This window comes from Ciona robusta, chromosome 14 (assembly GCF_009617815.1).
Source record: "Ciona robusta chromosome 14, ASM961781v2".
NCBI classification, from domain to species: Eukaryota; Metazoa; Chordata; class Ascidiacea; order Phlebobranchia; family Cionidae; genus Ciona; species Ciona robusta.
In genome coordinates, this window is record NC_143248.1 from 5900741 (window position 1) to 5919317 (window position 18577).

Below are 18577 nucleotides of genomic sequence, written 5' to 3' on the forward strand. Positions count from 1 at the left end.
AATCTTATGTAAAACTCTGAAACGTATCTGGCACACTGTTCGTTATACCCCGATGATGTCCCATAGTATGAAGGGTTGGTCGTTTAAAATCACAAACAAACAATATGTAGATTGTTTTCAAACTTGATGGACATTTAATTCACCTGGTAGCAATCAACATTTGCAGAAAATATACCTTTATTATTTTCATTTCACAATATTAGTCAGTTACCAAACATGAACATTCATCCCCAGGTAAATGCATTGAAAGACAATTTAGTTGTAGACGTTGCATGCGGCAATGGTGATGCACAAACCTTGTGTATAACTGAGGGTACTGGAGGTTCTAGTGTGGTGTGGTCGTGGGGGGACGGGGATTATGGGAAGCTGGGGAGAGGGGGGAGTGACGGGTAAGTCGGGTTATTGGATTTTAACTTTATTAAATTTAACTTGGTGGATTGGTGTGTGTTTGTTACTTTATACTCAATGTATTGAGTTATTTATAACTGATTTTTAACCTTCCCTTTTTTCCTAATAAAGTTATGCTTTTATAGATTTAGGTAACTTTAGTAAGTTTTTGATTTAAGTTATTTCTTTAACCTTTACTTTAATATTTATGTGTTCGTTTTGCTGTGTAATACCCAGTAATAACTGTAATGGGTTATAAGTTCCTCATGTTAGGTTATGAGTCACTGTTTTTATATTTAAGCCCATTCATTTTACCCTGATGATGATCTTGCCATCTTGCAGACGAAACTTTGGTTTATTAAAAGCTTCCATTTATACCAGAGGGGCAATCTATTTATTATAATGTTTCACCAGATGCAAAGTACCCGCTATCATTGATACTTTGATGGGGAAACACATCACACATGTTGCTTGTGGAAGTCAGTTCTCACTTGCTTTATCTAAGACTGGTGGTGTTTATACTTGGTGAGTGGGTTGTGTGTATCGTGATCAGTATCCACTTGTAATTTATCATTTACCACTATGACTTGTACACAAACCACTATGACTTGTACACATACCACTATGACTTGTACACGTACCACTATGACTTGTACACATACCACTATGACTTGTACACATACTACTATGACTTGTACACATACCACCATGACTTGTACACATACCACTATGACTTGTACACATACTACTATGACTTGTACACATACCACCATGACTTGTACACATACCACCATGACTTGTACACATACCACTATGACTTGTACACATACCACCATGACTTGTACACATACCACTATGACTTGTACACATACTACTATGACTTGCACACATACTATTGACCATTTAAAAATAGTCTTTTTGACAGAAATATTGGTTTGAATAAAATAATGCGCAAAATTTTATCCAAGGAAATCAGTTTCTCAAACATACAACACCCGGTAACAACAACAATGAAACATTCATATTATACCACACACAACATAGGTGTCTTAAACACAAGATCTTCACACAAACCATTAGCCATTCAATCCATAAATGAAGTATTTCTGCATGGCAAAAACATTCTCCTTAACTAAATTATTTTGCTGGAAAAACTAGTTTCTGAAACATGTTATACCTTATGCGTGGCAAAAAAAATATTAGTCGTAATAAAATGAAAAGTTTTATCCCAGAAACTCTCTTTTTGAAACATAATATACCATTGACAAAAAACTTTAACTCACCACACAGGGGAAAAGGGGATTACTACAGACTTGGCCACGGTAGCGACGAACACGTACGTCGACCCAAACTTATTGAATCCCTTCGTGGTAAGAAGGTGGTGGAAGTATCTGTTGGTTCGTTGCATTGCATCGCGGCTGTCGATAACGGAGATGTCTATACATGGGGGGATAATGATGAGGGACAGGTGGGTTGTGTGGATTGTGTGGGGTGGTGGGGTTGCACCCTGTATTGGGGTAATGTAAAACAATTCATATGACACCCTGTGTTGGGGTAATGTGAAACAATTCATATGACACCCTGTGTTGGGGTAATGTGAAACAATTCATATGACACCCTGTGTTGGGGTAATGTAAAACAATTCATATGACACCCTGTGTTGGGGTAATGTGAAACAATTCATATGATACCCTGTGTTGGGGTAATGTGAAACAATTCATATGACACCCTGTGTTGGGGTAATGTGAAACAATTCATATGACACCCTGGGTGTTGATGGAATGAACCAACTCTGGCCTGAATTTCAAGTAGCACGGACCCTACTGAAGCAGTTAATAATATATTCCACCAACTAACTTGACCTACCCACCACAGATAGGAGATGGGACAACACAAGCCACTCAAATCCCACGTTTAGTAGCTGCACTACAAGGCCACCATATATCCCATGTGTCGTGTGGTTCCGCACACACTGTCGCGTGGTCCCTACCCTCGGAGTCGCACAACATGCACAAGAGGCGCCGAACCGGAGCCAAGTTGCCCGACCAGATCCCACTTGAATACAATCTACTACAGAACATTCCATTCACTGTATTAAGGAACAGACTTATTGTGTTGACCCAATTCTCGGGTGGGTTTATATATGTTGTGTTTATGTGGTTTACTCTATATTTGGTCAGGTCAGGGGAGCACTTAGGTCGGACCTCACCCATATAGAATAGAATGTGCATATACAATGTTGGGGTAATGGGCCAACTCTGGTTTAAGTCCCAGATCCCATGACATACCTCACTGTATGACCTCACCCATATAGAATAAACTATTATTCCAAGCAAAATTAAACTAGCATTAACAAACAATAATTTCCATCCAGATTTGCTCTGCCCGGTCATTCCATTCTTGCCACTTCACAATGCTCCTTGTGACATCACAGACAGTGTTGACACGCCCCTTCCCATCGACCAATTACGTAGCTTGCTTGTATCTTCCGGTAAAGAACTTGTTTTCAAGAAAGTTGTCCAAGCTTCGATGGTCCGCGACAAACAACATGGACCAATCATAGAGCTTAACCGGATACAGGTGATTGCTGATTGGTTAAACAATAATTCAAACTAATAATTAAAATAATCGTATCAGATGAAATCTGGCCAAGTTTGCCCATTTACTGTTATACATATAACTATAGTTGCAAACAAATATACTTTTAACATGCATTGAATTTTGATATTGAGTGGCTTTTATGGTTTAATTCTATGTGTGAACCTTGAACTTGGTCTTATACTTAAAACATACTTATAAATAAATATATTACATTTATAACAGTGCGCTTCAACCGGTGTGCACGGTGTGCACGGTGCACCAAAATATGCCAGGGGTGCACCAGTACAAAAGTGTATACAAGGGTGCATCACAAACTTCAACAATTTTCAGCAATAATATTCAGTTTTGAACTTTTTTAACAAATTTAGCCACTTTCCTACAGTTTTGTCCCCAGTTTTTGGTGCTGTCTTTGCAGACTAGTCTTATCTTTAACCGCAAACCTCATGTTCCTAATGATTTTGATTAGCTGTGCTTTTCGACTAAACAGGAACTTATTCTTATTGATGACGTCATTAGTTTTACGTTAAAGCAATCAGGGGTGCATGAGTTCGTCGCAACAACTTTAGGGGTTCACCAACCCAAAGAAGGTTGAAGAGCACTGCCTTATAACATGCATTGTAGGTGAAGAGACATCGTGAAAAAAGTGGGTTGGCCGGTCCTGATGGTTCACGATCAGTGTTCGGGCAAGCCTTCCAAAAGATGGATTGCTTGTTGCCTGATAGTGTGTTGTTGCCTCATCGGATATGGAAGGTTAAGTTTCTAGGTGGGTTGGGGTTCTATTGCTATGTAGGTGGTGTCTCATTACTAGATGGTATCACCCTGGGTGTTGGGGTAATAGACCTACATCCCAAGTCTCAGGTGTGCCTCACTAAAAACCTCACCTTTATAAAGTTAAATCTCAAATATCTAAAAACTGTTCCAGAGGCACCAAGGTTGTTTTGTCAATCTCGTGTTACCCCAACACCCAGGGTGCTACCATTATTGAGGGACTATACATAGTATGGCCTTTATTTTCACTGTATATTACACTGCTCCATAAGTTCCACCTCTGTTTCCACTTCCTTTATTATGTTTGATAATTATGCTTGTAACTGCATTTTAAAAATATCACCATAGAATTTGTTAAAACTTCAAAATGTTCCTCCCATTCCAGGTGAATCAGTAGACGACTGTGGTGGTGGCTACAGCGAATCGATCACCGAAATCTGTGACGAACTACAAAACGGATCGGTTCCCTTGCTCTCTGGCACCCCTAATGGCCGGGATGAGTCTGGGGCGAACCGGGACTGCTTCATCCTCAATTCAACCACATCCAGTGAGACGCATATCAAGATGTTTAAATTCCTAGGTAAGTTGAAACTAACTTCATATCATTTTGAATGGGTGTTCACTTTCTTTAATTCAATTTTAAATTTTAATGTATTTTTGTGGCATTTGCACTAATTGCCATTAAAACCACAATCAGTGGCAAATGCCAATAGTTTGTATGCTTTCATATGGTATGTAGTGAAATGGTGGAATGAAGCAACTTCACCACTTACAGCTGTAACATTGTTTGTTACATCTATAATTCGAAATATTCTGGTTTACCTGCTATCCTGAATTCCCCATAGATTAAGAACCACTGCCATATTCCAACTCAGAGTTCGACAGTGTTGTTACCATGTCCCTCCCACACGTCATTCTCATATATATATATATCTATTATACATCCCCCCCCACTTGTACAAAACTTATTCTCACCCATACCCAGGGATCCTGATTGGTATTGCCATGAGAACTGGTAGTCCACTAAGCATCAACATGGCTGAACCAGTGTGGAAACAACTGGCTGGCATCAAACCTTGCTTGAAGGATATATCAGAGATTGATAAGGTTTGCGTTATATTGTGTATGTGTAACTTTGGTCTAAATCCCAGGTACCATGGCATGCCTCACTGTAGGACCTCACCCATATAGAATAGAATGTGCATATACAATGTTAGAGTAATGAACCAACTCTGGCATAAACCCCAGGTCTCATGGTGTGCCTCACTGTAGGACCTCACCCATATAGAATAGAATGTGCATATACAATGTTGGGGTAATGGACCAACTCTGGTCTAAATCCCAGGTCCCATGGCATGCCTCACTGTAGGACCTCACCCATTAGAAACCATGCATCTAACCCCATAAACCTTGCATAAATATGACATAAACTGCTGACACATCCAATAACTTAAAACACACATTCATAAATTGTCTGATTAATTATTTTATTTATTATCACCTCTTAAAACTCTGCATACAAGCAATGATCTGCATCATTATCTATAAACACAACGATTCATGAAAAACATAAATATCATAAAAATATGGTATAGTAGACCATAACATAAAGATCACATTATTGTAACTTCTACCATGACTTTCCTCCACCACTCCTCTCTGTATTGTAAAACACATCGAGTCAAAAACATGAATTTTCTGGCCAGCTTTAGTATCTACATAACAACCCATGCCCCACATTCCCAAAAAAAACACATCTTTTTAATCAACATAAATGAATCATATTATTTACACAACAAAAGGATAATTTTAGCAACAAATTAAAGCGCATACATTTAATAACAATTTCCAAATTCTGTACAACAAAACCACACTATTCTTTACATAACAAGTCAATCTTACCATTTCAATTCCTTTGTCTCCTTTGAAGTTTCTGATTCTTCTCAAGTCCTCCGACACCAAGCCATAACTCACCCTCCTTAAATACCTTTGTTACAATATATTCCAAGTATAATTTCATCTTCTTAACTTTATTCCTGGTCTTCCCATCCATTCCCAAGCTACTTACTCCTTCATATTCAAGTGCTTACCTAAGATCTAACCAACATATGTTGTTTAATGTTTATATTATAGAGGTTAACACTGTGAAGGCCTATATACTTCATTATGTGATGCATTATATTCTATATGGTTGAAGTCATATGGCAACGTTATGGAACCTGAGGTTAGGTGTCTATATACCTATATATCGATAGTTGGAAACTGTCTTTTGAAACATAACCCGTTCTCAAATGCCTCTGTGCCTTGTAATAAATAAAGGTGTTCTTTGACAAGGAAGGCTGTGAACCCTGGTTGCATGGATTCCTATGCAACTATAGACTTCTGTTTCATTTTACTGTGTTTTATGTCCCAGCATTTTGTGCCAAAGTCGGTTTTCATCCGAGATTGCGAAGCCGATGAGTTGGAATCGATGCAAATACAGTTTGCTACTCATTCTGCTTGTGGGGAGGTGGGTGTTTATTGATTAGATGATACAGGGTATGAAGCCATGGACCAAATCCTATGTCCCATGGCATGCCTTACTGTAGAACCTCACCCATATAGAATAGAATGTGCATATACAGTGTTGGGGTAATGGGCCAACTCTGGTCTAAATCCCAGGTCCCATGGCATGCCTCACTGTAGGACCTCACCCATATAGAATAGAATGTGCATATACAATGTTGGGGTAATGGCCAACTCTGGTCTAAATCCCAGGTCCCATGACATGCCTCACTGTAGAACCTCACCCATATAAAATAAAACAGTATTTTTGGAAACCTTAATATAGAATGTTGTCTTAATAAGCTTGATTTGTTCAGGAAATACCACTGGGAAGCACCCACCAAGTGGTGACCGCTCATAATCGTAACGAATACATCAGGCTTGCAATACAATACAGGTAAATTATATTGGCAACACTGGCTTTTAAGGGGTTTGGTACCTTTTTAGAATCGCTACATCTTATTGTGAACATTTGTACTCAATAAGTCACTGCATTGCTTACTTTGTGATATGAATTATAAATACACAAAGTCTGTCTAGTAGCCCTATATGGTATTGTGTTAAGGTAATGGGCCAACTCTGGTCTAAATCCCAGGTCCCATGGCGTACCTCACTGTAGGACCTCACCCATATAGAATAGAATGTGCATATACAATGTTGGGGTAATGAACCAACTCTGGCCTAAATCCCAGGTCCCATGGCGTACCTCACTGTAGGACCTCACCCATATAGAATAGAATGTGCATATACAATGTTGGGGTAATAAGACAACTCTGGCCTAAATCCCAGGTCCCATGGCATACCTCACTGTAGGACCTCACACATATAGAATAGAATGTACATATACAATGTTGGGGTAATGGGCAAACTCTGGCCTTAATCTCAGGTCCCATAGCATGCCTCACTGTAGGACCTCACCCATATACAATAGAATGTGCATATACAATGTTGGGGGAATGGGCCAACTTGGTGTGCCTCACTGTAGAACCCATAAAGCCATACATTACAACAAATGCTTCAACTTTCCCACAGATTGCATGAGTTTGACCAGATGGTGGCAGCAGTGAGGGAAGGAATGTCGTTCGTGATTCCCGTGCCTTTGTTATCCCTGTTTACCGCAAGTGAATTGGAAACCACGGTTGGTTTGTTGATAATCTAAGAATAATTGGTATTGTTGTGTTGTTCTGTTTAAGTTTGTGTTGTGGTTTCTGGTTGGCTAAACACTCAGCCACCATTGTGGGTATATGTGGACAGGACACTCAATGGCAAATGCTCCAACCCAGTGGTCACTTATGTGTTGTCTGAATTATCAGCCATACATAAATAACAATCACCCACGAAGTTACATACGTGGTAAATCGTAAACGGACATGTGGTGTATGAAACAGAACACTTGTGTTGCGTTATAACAACTGTCGTTACCCCGCCATGCGAGGATAAATAAATACATTTTCTTCCATTTCCCCCAACAGTTATATTTTTAATGATATAACGATATCTTGTATGTTAATGTACTGTATCTATATATTCCATACACCAGGTATGTGGAAGTCCAGACATTCCCCTTCACTTGCTCAAGTCAGTCTCCACATGCAAAGGTATCTCCCCTAATGATGAACTCATCCGATGGTTTTGGGAAACGCTTGAATCTTTCTCGGACGAACAACGTTCACTGTTCCTTAGGTTTGTGTGGGGGAGGACACGACTCCCGAGGTCAATCGCTGATTTCAGGGGAAGAGACTTTGTCATACAAGTAAATATCATGTTGGGTTTATATATCATATAATTTTGTTTCCTATTTGTTGTTATTTTGTTAAGTAAATAGGATGTTCGGTTTTTGATCATCATTTTAACTTTCTGTTACTTCTGCTACCAGGCATAGTACAAACAATATATCAGTGGCTCATCTGGTATAAAAACGTATAGTGTATTTCCAACGTTTCGTCTGCCATACGGCGAGACTTCATCAGGGAATGAAACGCAACAGTTACCGTCTCTTCCTTACAGTGCCCTTATCATTTTAACTATTTATTTTTATTTTTTTAAACGAGTAATTGGGATGTGGAGATATGGTATGCATGGTGTGCAAGCATGTCTAGCCATGGGATTGTTTAAATAATATCCCCAACACTTGGTCTTATGATTTATTTTTATTCTATATGGGTGAGGTCCTTGTTGAGGAACTGGAATATAGATAGATTTGGCCCAAACTCTGGATTTTAAACATTACCCACCAAAATCAATTTCATAAGCTTGATAAATTTTTCTTTTAAAATTAAGTTTACTGGAACGGTGTTCCGTTAGTTGCGAGACAATTTAAACCCAGATTGCAATAAATTGAATTGCTTTGTTATCTCAATTACCTTTTAGTTGTGGAAGCTCTGGTCTTACCTATCCAGTCCTGCCAACCCTTAACTAATATCCTTTGCAACTTATTTATGTGGGTTGTCTGTCACACTTGCCCTTATTATACCACATATAGATAGATACTTTACTATGGTTACCATAAACAGGTTCCTGACAAGTACCACCCACCAGACCATTACCTCCCAGAGTCCTACACATGTTTCTTTATGTTGAAGCTACCAAGATACAGTTGCAAGGTGATTCAGATTAAACAATAAGATCATAGTACTGATGTGGTGCAGTAGTTAGAGTGTTTGTCATGTAACCAGAGGATACCGGGTTCAATACTTGATGCTGCTACCATTTTGGGTGTGTTTTGGCAGGACACTTAACGCGTAGGCGGCAAAAGAAGAGGTGTATGAAGAACAATATATACCTATATATAACTATTATAACTCTTGTTATGTGAGAGTAAATGAGTGAAATTTATTCGTTCTTTTATACTTTCTATTCAAAAATTCTGTGTTTAAAGATAAGTTAAACGACGCGATAGCTTATAAGATTTAAGCCATAGTTGGCCTATTTCTCCTTGGGACTTAACTTCGAACTTACAATTTAAGTTAAACCGACTTTATATTAAACAGCCTGTATTGGAAGAGAAGTTAAAATACGCGATCCACTTCTGCAAGTCAATTGACACAGATGATTACGCGAGGATTGATTTGCTTGACTTTGATGTCATGGATGAAGTGTCGGCTGATGTTCTTACCACGCGTGCCGCACGTGCTGCACAACAGCGCCGAAGTGTCATCGAATCAAGATTTGGGTTCGATTTCTCAAGTTCGGATGAATCGTTTAACCCAGATGAAGGTTTCTTCAGGTTGTCAACATCCAGTGAAACAGAGAGAGATTGGGAAATGCTGGTGTAAAATATAAATATAGTAGGGTGGGGGTAGATAGGACAATTATTATATCCTCATTATATAGCAGTGTTAATTGTTTTAAACACGATCAGGTTATTTGGATATTATGTGCTAAAGGTGTCCTATCTTTCCCCACCCTACCATACATTTCAAGGCCTACTATATCTCCTTTCAACAATATTTATTTTATTTCTGATTCCTTTTGTACCAATAATTGGACAATATGTTATTTACTTCTCTTTCTTTGTTTTGAAAGTGAGGAATTAGACAAAAATGTTTTGCAACTGTATTGCTTATTTTAACCAATGTGCTGAATTCAAATTGCCTGTTTTGTGAAGTTTTTGAAACCAGAAATGTTGTGTCTCGTAGTATATTTAACTGTGAGATTTGGATAAACACATGAATAAATAATATGTGGAATTCACAGTCTTGAAATGCGGCGTGGGTTGATAGGTCTAAAGAGAGAATGTAGAATCTCAGAATGTGCCTACATGGCCAATTCACGATCTGCGGCAGATATTTTTTGTACTAATAAATGAATAAAACTTACTTCATCCTCGCATGGCCGAAAAACGACAGTCGTTATAACATGGGTGTTTATACACCTCGTGTCAGCTTTAAGTTACTATGTGTTTTGCTTTGTGGGTAATTCTTTTAGGGGGATTTTTTCATCTTTTTTTTATGTATGGCTGATAATTTGAACAACCCATTAGTGAGCACTCGTGTTTTAACTGTTTTAGTTTCTCACCCAGGGAGAATAGACGATATGTAAAATGACCGGTGAGGTAAAAGGGGTGAATTATATTTATGTTGTGCCGCAAGTGGATATATTGCAAGGTCTACATCCCGTGTTTGTTTACAAACTTGCACAAGATGTTGTTGTCAAAAGTTTATGATGTTTTAGCAAACAAAATGCGGTTAATTTAAATAATGGATGGGTAGTTAACTTGAATCTAAGTACTAATCAGATTTGGTAAATCGTTCGTTTATTCTGACAGATTTTTTATCAAAACAGTGAAACAATTTGGTAATTCTAAATTTTAATTTTGCCGCAACACACAAAGCTATAATGAGAATTAATGAAGGGGTGTTTGCCTAATATCATGGTGAGTATTTTTGTTTTTAAGTAATATAAATGGTTTGTTAAAGGGTTCGGAGTCTTTTTAATTTTGTAATACGTTAAAAGTCATTACTGATATGACACGTTGACAACCGTTATAGTTTAACTACATTTTTAAAGTAATTCAGTTTAAAGTTGAAGTTATGTAGTAGTTATGCATATTGTATATGTATCGAATATATTCTTTATTTAATACATCTAAACACCAATCAGGTACAAATTTACTAGAATAATATTTTTATTGCAATAATAATTTGTCAGATTTGAAAATATGCTATGTGTTTCATTTTGACTTTAATGGTTAATGTGATACTTCAATAACACGTTAACACGGTGGTTCAGGTATAATATCTCAGTGTGTTTGTACAGGCACAACTAGGGATGTGCTGAAGTTGAAAAAGCTCGGGTTCGCCGAGCGCCGAGCTTCAACGAAAAGCTCGGCACGAGCCCGAGCCCGAGCACCTATGACGTCATCAAGGAGAAAGGCGTACGAGAATGCGTTCCTATTCAGCCGAAAAGCGCCGCTAATCAAAATAATACAGAACACGTGGTTTGCGGTTAAAGACGCGTCTCGCTTTTCATAATTCCTACTGTTGCAAAATGTAAAATTTATACAAAAAATATTTAATTAAACAATTATTCATAACTATTACAGCCAGTGGCGCAACTAGCAAGTTTCTACGCATGTTCATCTTGGATAATGTAACGATTATTTACGTCAGAATAAACCTTTACGATCGTTACATCACAAACGAGATTGTTGGAAAACAATCGTGTTTTATTCGCTTCCATACGATCTGTAGTTTGTGTATAATTTTTGTTTCTGATGATTAGTTTAATGCAGGTAAATCGCGATTATGTGAATTTTAATTGGTGCAAATATAAGAGCGAGGAGCGACGCTATCAGTAAATTGGAACCAACATAAATTGTAATATGATATTACAAAGTATCGTCCCGGTCGAGCTTGGACAGAAGCCAAAAAACATCGTTTGATGCCGCCGCACGAGAACCAGAGTTTCATTACGTCATTTTTCACGAGAATAAATTCACAACGATTGCTTCGTTTGTTACGTGTGGAATGTATGCTACCGCATGCGTCTTCCTTTATTCCATACGCCGGCGCAGAGTTTAAAAATGTGACGCTGATACACGATGTTTTGATCTCGTGGTTGGTTGGCTGCCCAACTTGGGCAGTGGGCACATTCCTCCCGATTGTTATATTATAAAACGTCATAATTAATAGTTACGTTGCGATAGGACACGTGACGTAACAATTGAATGAAAAATTGTTCTAATTCCAAGCGAAGGAATGTTATATTGAATGCAACGCGTGTGTGTGCGTCTTAGCACTTTCTGGCTGCGTGCGTGTCTGCGGTAAAGGTGGCTTAGGGGTTGCAAAACCCTGTGGTTGCAAAACCGTGGTTGCAGCAATTTATATTATTTCATTATAAAAAAGTTTAAGAGTTTTTGGCTTTTTATTTAAAATGTGATACGAAAACATTGGGCGCTCGTGTAATTCGACAACGGCTGTAATTCGATACGGGCAAATTCGCTGACGTTGCGATTCGTTACTTGCGAGAGAGCAAATTCACAACGAACGAAAAATAATTAAAGAGAAAGCTACGCTGACTAGTCTCGTTATCTCCTCTTAGTAGCTTCACCTTTTTTTCATTTTTAATAATTTTCGCTCTCGCGTGCAACATTATAGCATAAGGCTCGGCGCTCGGCCCAGTTTTCTGCCGAGCGCCGAGCGTCAAAAAAGGAGACGCTCGGGCACGAGCTTTTGAGTTCGGGCTCGGCTCGGCACATCCCTAGGCACAACACATGTGACCTATATTGTGTTTCACATTATGTTGGTTTGAATAACATTGTATGCAGTTTGCCAATTATTAACTTGATTTAATATCAATGTTTGTCATATATACCCCAAGTCATACAGGGCAGATCTGGCTTATATATGTCAGTGTCTTAATAATACTGATATTTATATCTGGGAGATGATAAAGTGTTTATTAATCAATGATATAAGACAGACAAGCAGACATGAATGTTATATTATATCTGCTATATTAGATTACATTATATTGAAATATTTTATGTACATTTATTGTTTAATCTTTTTATAATTACAATTTTTAATACCTAAATATCCTAAATTGTAAACAGAATGTATATTTGTAATTTTTATATGTTTGTGGTTATTACATGCAATACCAAACCCCTATTTTACATTACATTCATATTATATAGCAAGGATAGTCTTTTAAAGGGGTTGAGATATCAGTAGTATAGAGGTTTTGTGTAGAACCATGGAATGAGTCAAGTGGCCTTTATGACTTCACTGTGTTGTTTATTACAAACAAACTTAACACGCTTGTTTAATCTATGCCGTTATATAGGGCCATTCTATTTGTTGGGGTAATAGACCAACTCTATCCTAAATTGCAGGTCCCCTGGCGTGCCTTGCTGTGGGACCTTTAGTTTAGACCTTGCCCAGATAGAATATGACTAATTGACTAATGTTATTATTTATTTATTATTTCAGTTAGGCAGAATGTTTCTTTTAAATCTGGCTGCAGTATTAAGATTATTGACTGTAAAATTTTGGTGTAAATATTATAATATGAAATTATAATATTATAAAACACCCATGTATTAATATTATAGTAGGAAATCCAAACATATTAGATGATATATATTGTTGTTTCAGGGAGCCAACGCTTCAGCTGCACTAATGAAGGAAATAGGAATAGATCAACTGCCTGCTAATGAAAGATATTTTGGTTTGCATAACGTAAGTTTATGTTGTGAAACTTCCATAGATGATACATTGTAGCAGGACATGTGTCCATGCATTGCTATGTATACCAGTGTAGGATGTTGTGTTTAATCAATAACCCATGTCAGGAGCTTTCACACACAGTGTTTTCAACTAATATTGCTGATGTATCTACGTAAAATATGATTGTCATTTAACACAGCCATGATATGCAGGATAATTTCAACCAATCTTTTATCATTTCCATATTCTTATAAATAGTCATACTTAAATGTGTTTAACAGATAATTATGAATGATATGATTTCTTTCTAGCTATTCCTAGAAATAGGAATAATAAATCTTAATGTATGTTTAGCCATAGTTATATCTCCTGAGATAATTATGGCTTTGAAACTCATATTTAACATACACACTAAATTGCTCCATCCATGTTTTCATTCCCTTTTACTGTCCTGTTTGGTAGTAAACAAAAAATGTTTACATAATTAATTTTATAACCTTATCATAAAGAAGCGGTGTTAATACCCGATCAGGAAATATGGGATAATATGACTTTAACATTATATGTCTTACTCCACTATATCACATAGAGTTATACCAATATACCGATAACCATAATACACCATACATGTGGGACATATACAGACTTTTAGGTATGCAGCTACAAATACATGGAACATGGGCATCCAGGGCTTGTCTGCAATATATATCCACCTAACCCAAGTGTAACTTGTATGTTTTTTTTTAGTTTGGGAACACATGTTATTGTAACTCAGTCCTTCAAGCTTTGTTCTTCTGCCCACCATTCCGCGAGAAGGTTCTGCAATACAGATCCCAACAGAACGGTAAACATGGTTGGAATGGGAAGAAGGATAGCTTACTTGCTTGTTTGTGCGATCTCTTCTACAATATATCGAGCCAGAAGAAGAAATGTGGGGTTTTGCATCCGAAGAAGTTTATTGCTCGCTTGAGGAAAGAATATGGTCAGTTGAATGATTGAATGAATGTAACTTATTTATTCACATAGGAAATTAACAACAACTACAGCGGTGCGGCTTTGAACCCGTATACTCTGTTCTCTAACTACTATGCCACTTGGGGTAATGGGACAACTCTGGTCTAAATTCCAGGCCTATGGCATGCTTTGCTTCAGGACTTCACCCATATAGAATACAATTACTGTAGCATGCTCCTGGAAGTTATTTATATAAAAACCTCAAACATATTATGCATGGCAGAATCAGAAACATATTATTTTAATGAGTGAGGCCTGCCAGGAGATCTAAGATTTATGCCAGAGTTGCCCCATTACCCCCAAATGTATATTTATATTCTAAACTATATATTTAGTTAGTGTTTAACATATGCTTGTAATTTTCCCACAGAATCGTTTGACAATTATGCCCAACACGACGCCCATGAATTGTTCAACCACCTCATTAACTCTATACATATTGTTCTACTTGAAGAGAAAACTGCAGAGAGGGAAAGAAGGAGGTTGTTGGATCAACAAATATCATCGGGGGTTTCAATTAAGAAGGAAAGACATAGTTTCTTCTCAAGAATGAAGAAGGAAAACAGGTGAAGTGATTATATGTATGCTTCTTTAACAATGGCCACCCCATGTTTGTGCGCATATGTTTGTGGTAATGGGACAACCTTTTGTGGTAATATTATAAGCTAGAAGGATGCACAGTGTGATTGTGTGATGCACCCACAATTAATTAATAGATTGTGTTGGAGACTTGGAGTAATAAGGTAACCCTGGCAAAATCCTAAGTTCTCAGTATTTGCGGCCTCAGTTGACCGACCAATGTAGAACATGCGTTGTTTTATTGAACATACCTTCACCACAATCGCATGTACATTATATATAATTGTATGTTAATCAGGCATGACTTGCCCAATAACTTATCAGCGATATTATTCAAACAGATCTTCCAAGAGCGTATCAGGTACTCCTGAAACTGGTGGATCAACATCCGGGAGTTTGGAAGCTCAGAATGAAGATTCCTCTTCGTCAGCTGCCATGTCGGAGTCCCCACTTCCAACCGATACAGAATCATCCACCCATGACCATGAGAAAGTGAGAGAGGAGCAAGAGCAGGAGGAGGAAGAGAAACCTTCCAAGCTTGGGTATTTTGCCAGGAAGAGGAAAAATGCGAAAAAATCCACGGACTCGAAACCTCCAGAAAACGGTGACTTACCGAGGACACCTACTGGTCAAAGTGAGGATGGATTAGATGACATGACGACGTGGATTCATGAAATATTTCAAGGAACTTACACAACTATCACCAGATGTTTGACATGTGAAACTGTAAGTTGCATTGTTTACATTTAGGCAAATAATCCGGCTAAAAAGGGACCATTATTGTCATTGGTAAGGCCCTGGAGCAAAGCATGCTAGGTGGGGTTATGGCCATAGTGTATAACCACAAGTCTAAAACACCTATGTTTTATTCTATATGGGTGATTACAGTGAAGAATAGAGTTGGCCCATCGCACCAACAAGAATGTTTGAAGAACATATATTTTTTAACTTCCATCTGCCAATAGATATATAGTTTAAGCTTAAGATATAGGAATAGTAGGATACATAATGCATTACCATACCCAGGTAAAGAACAAAGATGAAGATTTCCTCGATCTTTCCGTTGACATCGAACAAAATACTTCAATTTCAAACTGTTTAAGGTGAGATATTTAATACACTTCATGTTCTAAAGCCAACTACACTATAATCTTAACATCCAAAATTTTATACACTTCATGCTCGCTGTCAATGTATTTATACACCTCATGCTCGCTGTCAATGTATTTATGCACCTCATGCTCGCTGTCAATGTATTTATACACCTCATGCTCGCTGTCAATGTATTTATACACCTCATGCTCGCTGTCAATGTATTTATACACCTCATGCTCGCTGTCAATGTATTTATACACCTCATGCTCGCTGTCAATGTATTTATACACCTCATGCTCGCTGTCAATGTATTTATACCTCATGCTCGCTGTCAATGTATTTATACCTCATGCTCGCTGTCAATGTATTTATACACCCCATGCTCGCTGTCAATGTATTTATACACCCCATGCTCGCTGTCAATGTATTTATACACCTCATGCTCGCTGTCAATGTATTTACACCTCATGCTCGCTGTCAATGTATTTATGCACCTCATGCTCGCTGTCAATGTATTTATGCACCTCATGCTCGCTGTGTCTAATATCTAAGCAGCGACACTCTAGTTTCAATAAAACACCCAATATATTTAAATAAAACACCCAATATATTTTTCTTCCACACACAGAGTATTCAGCAACCAACAAACATTATCTGGCGAACATAAATATTCATGTGAAGTTTGTAGAAGCAAACAAGAAGCACAGATTGAGTAAGTTTCGTTCATTTATTCAACTCAGATATTTTGGCCAATTGATAGTTTAAACATAATTCTACCTCATTAATAAACCCAATACTTGGATTATATATGTTTATATGGAAAAGCCTATAAAACAAATCAAACTTGGTATTTTTACTGTTGTATGGTTAATACCCCAAAGAAGTGTTAAATGCAGAAATAAAGAGCACCGAGCCTTGAACCCTGTACCTTTTGGTCCAGATGCGAGCGTTCTCACCAATATTCCACTGTGCGTACTAACAACTATGTTCCATTCATAGAATGAGGATCAAGAAACTCCCCACCATCCTTGCTCTGCATTTGAAGAGGTTTAAATATTGTGAGACATTGAACAAATACACAAAACTCACATACAGGGTTGTTTTCCCTTTCGAGTTACGTTTGTTAAACACGACAGAGGACGCCGATAATCCTGAGCGACTTTATGACTTGATGGCTGTTGTTGTTCATTGTGGATCGTAAGTGTTATGGCTGGGCTGTTGGACGTGTATGAGTTTTATTTTTTCCAATGTGTGCTAGGCTTTGTAATTTTTTAACTAAATAGGGGTGACATTGTTAAAACACAATTACACTCATAGTTGTCAAACATAGGGAACCTCATTGATTAATGTGGTGAATGCAATATACTTTGGCTCTGCTTGTTTGTATAGACACCTAACAGCAGGGTCAAATCTGGGGTGACATTGTTAAAATACAGTTACACTCATAGTTGTCAAACATAGGGAACCTCATTGATTAATGTGGTGAATGCAATATACTTTGGCTCTGCTTGTTTGTATAGACACCTAACAGCAGGGTAAAATCTGGGGTGACATTGTTAAAATACAATTACACTCATAGTTGTCAAACATAGGGAACCTCATTAATTATTGTGGTGAATGCAATATACTTTGGCTCTGCTTGTTTGTATAGACACCTAACAGCAGGGTAAAATCTGGGGTGACATTGTTAAAATACAGTTACACTCATAGTTGTCAAACATAGGGAACCTCATTAATTATTGTGGTGAATGCAATATACTTTGGCTCTGCTTGTTTGTATAGACACCTAACAGCATCTGGTTTAAGGTGTAAAATTGGGGTGCTCGTAATATTGTGATATTTTATAGATGTAACACAAACCTAAGTATTTGTCACCAATATATCTGCATTATGATGTCATACACTGTATTATTATGTTAACAGAGGTCCTTATCGAGGTCACTATGTGTCGATTGTGAAGAGTCATGACATGTGGTTATTGTTTGATGACGATAATGTAGAGAAACTTGAACCAAGTGGAATGGAGGATTTCTATGGAGTAACTGCTGACAAGAACTCTGAATCGGGATATATTCTATTCTATCAAAGCAAGGAACAGTAGCAGTGATGCGCAACCGATTTGCAGCGGAAAAACATCGCGCAACGCTGGAGATAGGTGGTGTTAAGATAATACTGGAGTTTTCTAATGGAGACCAACCTATCTAGAGAGAGGTTATTCCACAAGTGTGTTAGTTTCTTACAATCCATACTTCAATACTTTATCCCATCATTAAAGTTTAAAAATATCTTAATTTAAACACCCAGTGGCGCAGCCAGAAAAAAAATAAGGGGGGGCGTTTATTCAAAAAAATTTCAAAAATATATATATATATTTTTTGGGGGGTTTAAAGGGGAGGGCGCGACACCCTAACCCCCCC

General features: G+C 37.7%; 2 protein-coding genes across 2 annotated transcripts in view; both read left to right on the forward strand.

Moving 5' to 3' along the window:
* LOC149725407 (E3 ubiquitin-protein ligase HERC2-like) overlaps positions 1-9993 on the forward strand; it is a 57909-nt gene extending 47916 nt beyond the window's left edge. Inside the window, exons 78-91 of the mRNA XM_089892452.1 lie at positions 235-389; positions 802-912; positions 1678-1855; positions 2263-2518; positions 2762-2967; positions 3610-3751; positions 4142-4336; positions 4742-4863; positions 6170-6265; positions 6618-6697; positions 7333-7438; positions 7841-8053; positions 8814-8903; positions 9291-9993. Coding sequence (XP_089748578.1) covers positions 235-389; positions 802-912; positions 1678-1855; positions 2263-2518; positions 2762-2967; positions 3610-3751; positions 4142-4336; positions 4742-4863; positions 6170-6265; positions 6618-6697; positions 7333-7438; positions 7841-8053; positions 8814-8903; positions 9291-9575 — 2235 coding nt within the window. The 3' untranslated portion in view covers positions 9576-9993. The remainder of the gene's footprint in view (positions 1-234; positions 390-801; positions 913-1677; positions 1856-2262; positions 2519-2761; positions 2968-3609; positions 3752-4141; positions 4337-4741; positions 4864-6169; positions 6266-6617; positions 6698-7332; positions 7439-7840; positions 8054-8813; positions 8904-9290) is intronic.
* Positions 9994-10511: 518 nt separating this feature from the next.
* LOC149725408 (ubiquitin carboxyl-terminal hydrolase 12A-like) lies at positions 10512-18519 on the forward strand. The gene is made up of 9 exons (XM_089892506.1): positions 10512-10675; positions 13401-13484; positions 14220-14454; positions 14857-15052; positions 15407-15791; positions 16092-16168; positions 16789-16872; positions 17160-17357; positions 18084-18519. The coding sequence occupies exons 1-9, from the start codon at positions 10649-10651 to the stop codon at positions 18259-18261; spliced, it is 1464 nt and encodes a 487-aa protein (XP_089748632.1). The 5' UTR covers positions 10512-10648; the 3' UTR covers positions 18262-18519.
* Positions 18520-18577: the final 58 nt, after the last annotated feature.

What these genes read in the sequence shown, in the direction of transcription:
- LOC149725408 (XM_089892506.1), top strand. Translation starts at nt 10,649, where the DNA reads ATGAAGGGGTGTTTGCCTAATATCATG. An exon ending in TCGCTTGAGGAAAGAATATG is followed by an intron (nt 14,455 to 14,856) that starts GTCAGTTGAATG and finishes ATTTTCCCACAG; the next exon opens with AATCGTTTGACAATTATGCC. An exon ending in GATGTTTGACATGTGAAACT is followed by an intron (nt 15,792 to 16,091) that starts GTAAGTTGCATT and finishes TACCATACCCAG; the next exon opens with GTAAAGAACAAAGATGAAGA.